A 6,000-nucleotide genomic window follows, 5' to 3' on the forward strand; every position below is an offset into this window, starting at 1 on the left:
TTCATAAAGGCCAGCAAACACTGCCTTGCGGGAGGCTGATCATTCTGGCACATTCTTTGTCTAGTGTGTTTGCAACAGCCAAGCATGTGACAAACAGGAAATGTAGGACTTACCAGTGACGTATTTCGATTCTCAAATTCTTCCCCCTTTCCCTGAAAAGGTTGTATGTTTGTGTGGAATCAGTTTGTTATTTCTAACAGTATTAAAGGCATCTGTCATTTTCTAAGTTATCTTTTTCATGGGATACTCTTGGTAGCTCCATACTGAGAACTACAGCATTTTGGCACATGATTATATTACAGGCAAGTCAAGAGGCTGGTAATATCAAAAGGAATTATTGGTGCTTGTGGTATTTCAACTCCCGCTGTCAGTAAAGCTGCAGCAGGGGCCAGTTGGTTAAACATTGTTTTGAATAAACGCTCTGTCTTGCACAAAGCTAATACGACTTGACAGCGGGACACATTACAAAGACATGTTCCAACGCATAAGAATATATGAAAGGTGCAGAGACAAACGACTACAGAAAAGGTAGAGCAGTGGATCTTGGCAAGCGTTTTCGGGCTTTGTGAAATTTATAGTGGCAATAGTCAAGTCGAGCCAAGTTGCTGCCCGCCCTTATGTAGACATGCGCCAAGATGTCCAGCGCTCGATATTTTCTGTCATCCCTTTGTCTCTGCACCTGTTTTGATTTTTCTTAACGATAGAACGCGTCTCTGTCTAAATTTCTACTAGCCCAACTCTGCCTTAAATGGGACACATTAGACAGAGTGTGAAGAGCTGTTTTTAAATAGTGCAAGTGAAATAGCATTGTGTGATTTTTCAAATGCGATCCTTGTGCTTGATTTGATGCAATGTCAGTGTCGTCAATTGATTTATCTAGGTCGTAAAATTGAGGGAAGGCTAGTGTGTATTTGTGAAAGCTGGCTTGCATGTGACGTAGTGGAAAGCATATTAGTGCACTGCCGAGATTCCTCAATTCGCTGATGGATATAGCATAATAGTAAACAGATGGGATCATGAAAGCAGTAGGAAAAAAACTAGGACAATGTGTCACGTGACAATTTCGACACCTAGTCGTAGCAAATGAACAGGAAAGATTTATGGAGAAATAGACCCTCACTACGTGATAGGCAAGTGCCAGTTTGCAACTGCAGAGCCTGCAGAGAGTATGGGGAAATGTAGAGTGGGCTGATCGCAATGGTGGTGTCACTAAGAGCTACCATGAACGAAACAATGCAGCGTCAGTGAAGGTTGGCTTGCCAAGGCTAGCTCTGTGATGTCATGTGCCCTGCTAGTCTTTTTCCTTCTTCCATGAAGAGGATAAAGAAGCAGTCTTTAGCAGTGTTAGTATGGCGGTTGCAGTGAGGTGCGTACAAGAAACAATTGCGTTTGTACCTCGAATCCTGGGAAGGGGGTAGCAGGGAGGCGGAGTTGATGCATACAACATGTGTTGTTGGGCAATTCAAGCACACACACTCAAAAAAGGACGGGTTATAGACCACGGAGGAAAGAAATACGCTGGAAGGGACCATTACGCAGCTGAGCCAGCCTTCGCAAGCCAACTTTTCGTGAAGACATTGCCTTAACCTTTTCTCACTCAAACAGTCCGTGACCCTGCTCAGCGGACCCGATGTGTTCGCACAGCTTCAGTAGCTTATATTGCAGCCTGCGAGTGTGGCAGCTGCACGTTGCTGTCGCGCCTGTGCTCTCTTTAAGAAGAGCGTGCAGTGGTGGAAGACACTGAAACTTACCAAGGTGGCTGACTGGTCTAGTTGGTTATTCATACTGGTATTTACACAGCGCGAGAAGAAACATGGGGATGAATAGCAGACATGGTATTCGCTGTTCTGCTATTTGTCCCCGTGTTTCTTCTCGCGCTGTGTATTACCAGTATGAAACTTACCGCGACAGCATCACGTGTTGGGCTGACTCTTCAGTTTTGCCCAATGAATCCCTCCTAGTTCTTTCCTTCCTCCTTGCTATTCAGCTAGCAGCTGACTTCTTTAGGGCAGAAAGTAAAAAATGTAAAAGAAATCGTTATTGTGTTAGATGCGCAAAGGAAATGCCACAGGTTTTTCGCAGAAAAAAACAAAAACAAAGCTATTTGCAAGAAAGCCAATAGCTTTCTTTTACTTTTTTGGCTGTTTTCGTGGTAGGCATGACTAAATCCCCTCCATAGTACTACCGCCATGAGTGAGCTGATGGAGGGGCTTTAGGCACGATGGTGGTCGGTGGACTGTGGTTGGACTTGGGCGAGGAAAAGCGAGTAAACGCGCTAAGGGAAAGGGCGCGTGCCCTCGAGTAACCAAGCTGCAAATAAAGGCGCTATATGATATAAGTTGCGTAAGGTATCGGTTAAGCAAGTGAATCATCAGTTTACCATGTTGCTACTAATTTTTATCATGGCTGATATTTTGTTTGAAAATTTGTCAAAGCTCTTGTTCTGTGGGACAGCATTTTGTTGAGCCTGTTGTGAGATATTATTCTACTGTCACTTCTGATTTATCTTCCTGTCTATACTCTCTGCCTTTTCTTTTCAGCCTTCTTTTCAGCCTCATTCTGTACACTCATGCCTATTCCTGCCCTGTTTCTTGGCTTCACTCTTCTGACCAATGTTCCAGGCTACTCTAGGTCTTGTTCTCATCTTCTCTCATTGTTCTCAATGACCTAATGTTTTACATTTTTCTCTATTCTACCTTGTTTCCTAATGAACCATCTTTGAGTTTTTTAAGGTTCACGTTTTTATCTTACAATTGGATTCAGCTTGTAGCTATGCCTGAAATGGTGATTTCTCTATTGAACTCAGGCGTGAATACAGTGAAGGTTATTTAGTGGGTGGGGGAGCTGATTTGCAGGACAGTAGAGCTTAGCAAATAAACACTCGAATTTCGATATAATGAGCGAGGATAGAATCAATTGTCGGATATTACAAAGTAAACTAAGATGTTTCTTGCTGATATCGATATGAGGAATATATTCTTATACCAAATATTGGATATAAAGGTAGTATTTTTGTGTCAGATGCCACTTTGCTGTAACGAGGTTCGACTGTATTGACCTTTGGCATCATTTTTCTTGTAACTGGCCAACACTCATTACTTGTCGCTCACAATTATGAAAGGGAAGGAGACACGGGTACAGCTTTGCAACTAGTGGTTGTTCAAGTACAAGTAACGTCACGTACAAGTAACGTCACGTACAAGTAACTTGGAGAACAACTTCAATAAACACTACATTGTTAGTAGGCACCCATGCCCCATGTGTGCGAATGTGTCTTCACTTTTGTCTTTTCCTTCATGTGTGTAGTTTAAATCGAAACCAATCTGCCCTGCTATGCATTCTACCTGGTCAGTGCTTATGATTCGCAACAGGCAAAGGTCCTCCGGTCTTGAAAAACCAAGCCCTGTAGTAATACTATTCGAGTTCTTAAAACAACACGGATATAACGAATTTTTGGATATAACGGAGTCATACAATAAATTAATTGAATTAAACATTTCTTTCCAATATCAGCGTATTAGTTATAATAGACATCGAATCTAACAAAGGTATTTTCGTGTCGTATTCGTCGCAGTGAGGTTCGAGTGCATTTCTATGAAGCTGGCTGTAGATTACTCTTTAATTATTGTAGACCTTTGTAAAATGACGTATTAGCCACATCTTTCCCGACAAGTTCGAAGAAATGTGGGAATGATAGTGCACCCACTGTTATTGCAATGTTTCACCATGATTGGGTGACCCTGTACAAATATTTACCCTCCAAGCTGAGGCACCTAATCACTGTGACATCAGACAGGGTTACAGGTTCACAGCCACAGCATCTTTTTTAGAAAGACATTGTAATATAGTGTTAATGACTTCAGTAATGGCACTTGTACCACACGAGCTACTGAGTTCGTTCAGCTTTCTCTAAAAGCCATAAGCGGTGTAGTTTTCTGGAAATTTGTTTTGCTTCAGTACTTTGTAATCCTAGCTTTGAATATTGGCCAAAATGTCCAGTAATTGACATGCGAGTGTTTCTCATGGAATCCATGACGGTGAATTAAATAATGTGTTTTTGTTTTTTAAAAAATAATTTGCAGGTAAAATGCTGGAATGAAGAAAGCGGCTGCGGTGTGGTCATGGCTGCCTCCAAGCTGTACGAGCACTTCGTCCAAGAATGCGACTACCACACCACGTCTTGTCCTAAGTGCTTGGCTGTGATTCCCTGCAACAATGTGTGCGCACATCTCAGGAGTGACTGTAGCGATCATACAGTGTCTCGAGTGTCTGGAGCCTCGCAAGCTTCATCCAGTGATCCCGAAGCAATACTGAGAGCTTTGAACTCAAGCTTAGACGTGCGAGTCGGCGAAATGAAAGACAGGCTAGATGAAGTCCTTAGCGAGAGTAGCGCACAAAGTGACCGACTAAATGAGCTTTCACACTGTATGAACACGATCAAAGAAGCGCTGTTACAGCCATCGGCAAGCGGAACTTGCACAGTGCAGAGTGGTGTTCTGGAAACGGCTGCTGGTGTTGCCTCCATCACAGCAGTCAAACAAATGTTGATGGCACAAGGTAGCAGGCTCAACGAACTCTCTGGCAGCATAAGTAGTCTGGGTGACACTTTAAGCAGAGCTGTGGAAGATACAAAAAGGACTAGTCTCGAGAAGTTGGAACAAAATAAAAATAATCTGTGTATGTTTCAAGCAGATTTTAATGAACACATCGCAGAAAGCGCTGAAACTTTGGGGGAAATTTCGCAGAGACTGAGGGAGTTCAAGGAAATTCTTCTCGTAAAAGACGTGAAGCATGCAACAAACTTGACGACCTCTGAAACGTGTGCCACAAGTGATGGTTCCGTCACTGCACCTAGAGAGAGAGAGGAACAAACGGAACAGCAAACACCACTCCAGCAAAGAGAACTCACGCGAGGGTCGAGCAACACTGAGCGTGGCATTTTCATTTTGAAAGGGTTGAAAGCAATTAAGGAATGTGTAAATTTTGACGGATTTTATGATTATAATGGTGAAAGGATGTATCTTTCTGGCTATCACATATTGGGAGGCGTGAAGCTCGTTAAAGGTGATGAGTCGGTCACCGTGCACTTGCGCCTTAAGCTGCTCAAAGGCGTGAACGATGACTCGCTGGAGTGGCCATTTTATCGGGAATTCAAGCTGAGCGCTTTACATCCGTTGAGCAACCAAGAACGCTCTTGTGTATATCTTGCATTTCGCAGTATCACACACTTTGGAAAGCCAGGACCAGTTGGCAACAAGGCCTTGTTTTTCCTAGAACGCTCGTTAAGTTTGGATGATCTAGAACGTGAGGGATACGTGGCGAATGACAAGCTTCGGTTAGCGTTGGAGCTCATTCCACTCTTTCGAGCATAAATGAGAGGCATTTCAGGCATATTACAGGTCTTCCTGCAATGTGCACTGCTGTCTGACAGCACTACAATTTCCACTTACAATCTGCCGTAGCAGCGGATTTGTTTGTTCAGTGTTACTCTATATAATATTTTTGTACTGTTATGCTGTATGCTGCGTTTAAATTCTCCTATGCACTGTTGTTACCACTGCTGCTTTCTTCCTCATCGTATGCCAATTAAATAAAACTTTTATCAAAAACCAATTTTACTGGTTTCTGTACAAATACGTCCTTTTCAGCTTTAAAGCTGCTCATAAGTTCATGACATTGTGTTTTTTGTACTACAATGTGCTCAAATTGGCTTTGTAGCATTCTTTACAGCGATGGTTGCCATAGCCTCTTAAATAAAAGCAGTTCGAATCTGTCAGGAGATGCTGCAATTGGCAGCTGTCATACGATATTCGAGAGCTATAGGCACTGCACTAATGTACAGTGTAACTGCACGAAAACATTATTTGAGATCGTAACAACAGGCCACCTAACCTGGACCAGGCGGTGCTATGGACGCTGCTCAGCAACTCCGCTCGCGGGAGCATATGAAAAGATCGCCAGGCAGCGCAGTCGTGTAGGCGTGTTAAAGGGGCCCTGAAC

General features: G+C 43.1%; 1 protein-coding gene across 4 annotated transcripts in view; it reads left to right on the top strand.

The window, feature by feature from the left end:
- The window catches only part of LOC119465226 (uncharacterized), a 34,469-nt gene extending 28,869 nt beyond the window's left edge, over nucleotides 1-5,600 (top strand). For 2 of the 4 annotated variants that reach the window (XM_049656027.1, XM_049656028.1), the window contains 2 exons: nucleotides 2,541-2,631; nucleotides 4,083-5,600. In XM_049656027.1, the coding sequence (XP_049511984.1) occupies nucleotides 4,122-5,372 (1,251 nt within the window). In that variant the 5' untranslated portion in view covers nucleotides 2,541-2,631; nucleotides 4,083-4,121 and the 3' untranslated portion in view covers nucleotides 5,373-5,600. The remainder of the gene's footprint in view (nucleotides 1-2,540; nucleotides 2,632-4,082) is intronic. The other 2 variants (XM_037726022.2, XM_037726024.2) reach the window with 1 other exon arrangement.
- Nucleotides 5,601-6,000: the final 400 nt, after the last annotated feature.

Source organism: Dermacentor silvarum, chromosome 9 (genome assembly GCF_013339745.2).
Source record: "Dermacentor silvarum isolate Dsil-2018 chromosome 9, BIME_Dsil_1.4, whole genome shotgun sequence".
Taxonomy (NCBI): Eukaryota; Metazoa; Arthropoda; class Arachnida; order Ixodida; family Ixodidae; genus Dermacentor; species Dermacentor silvarum.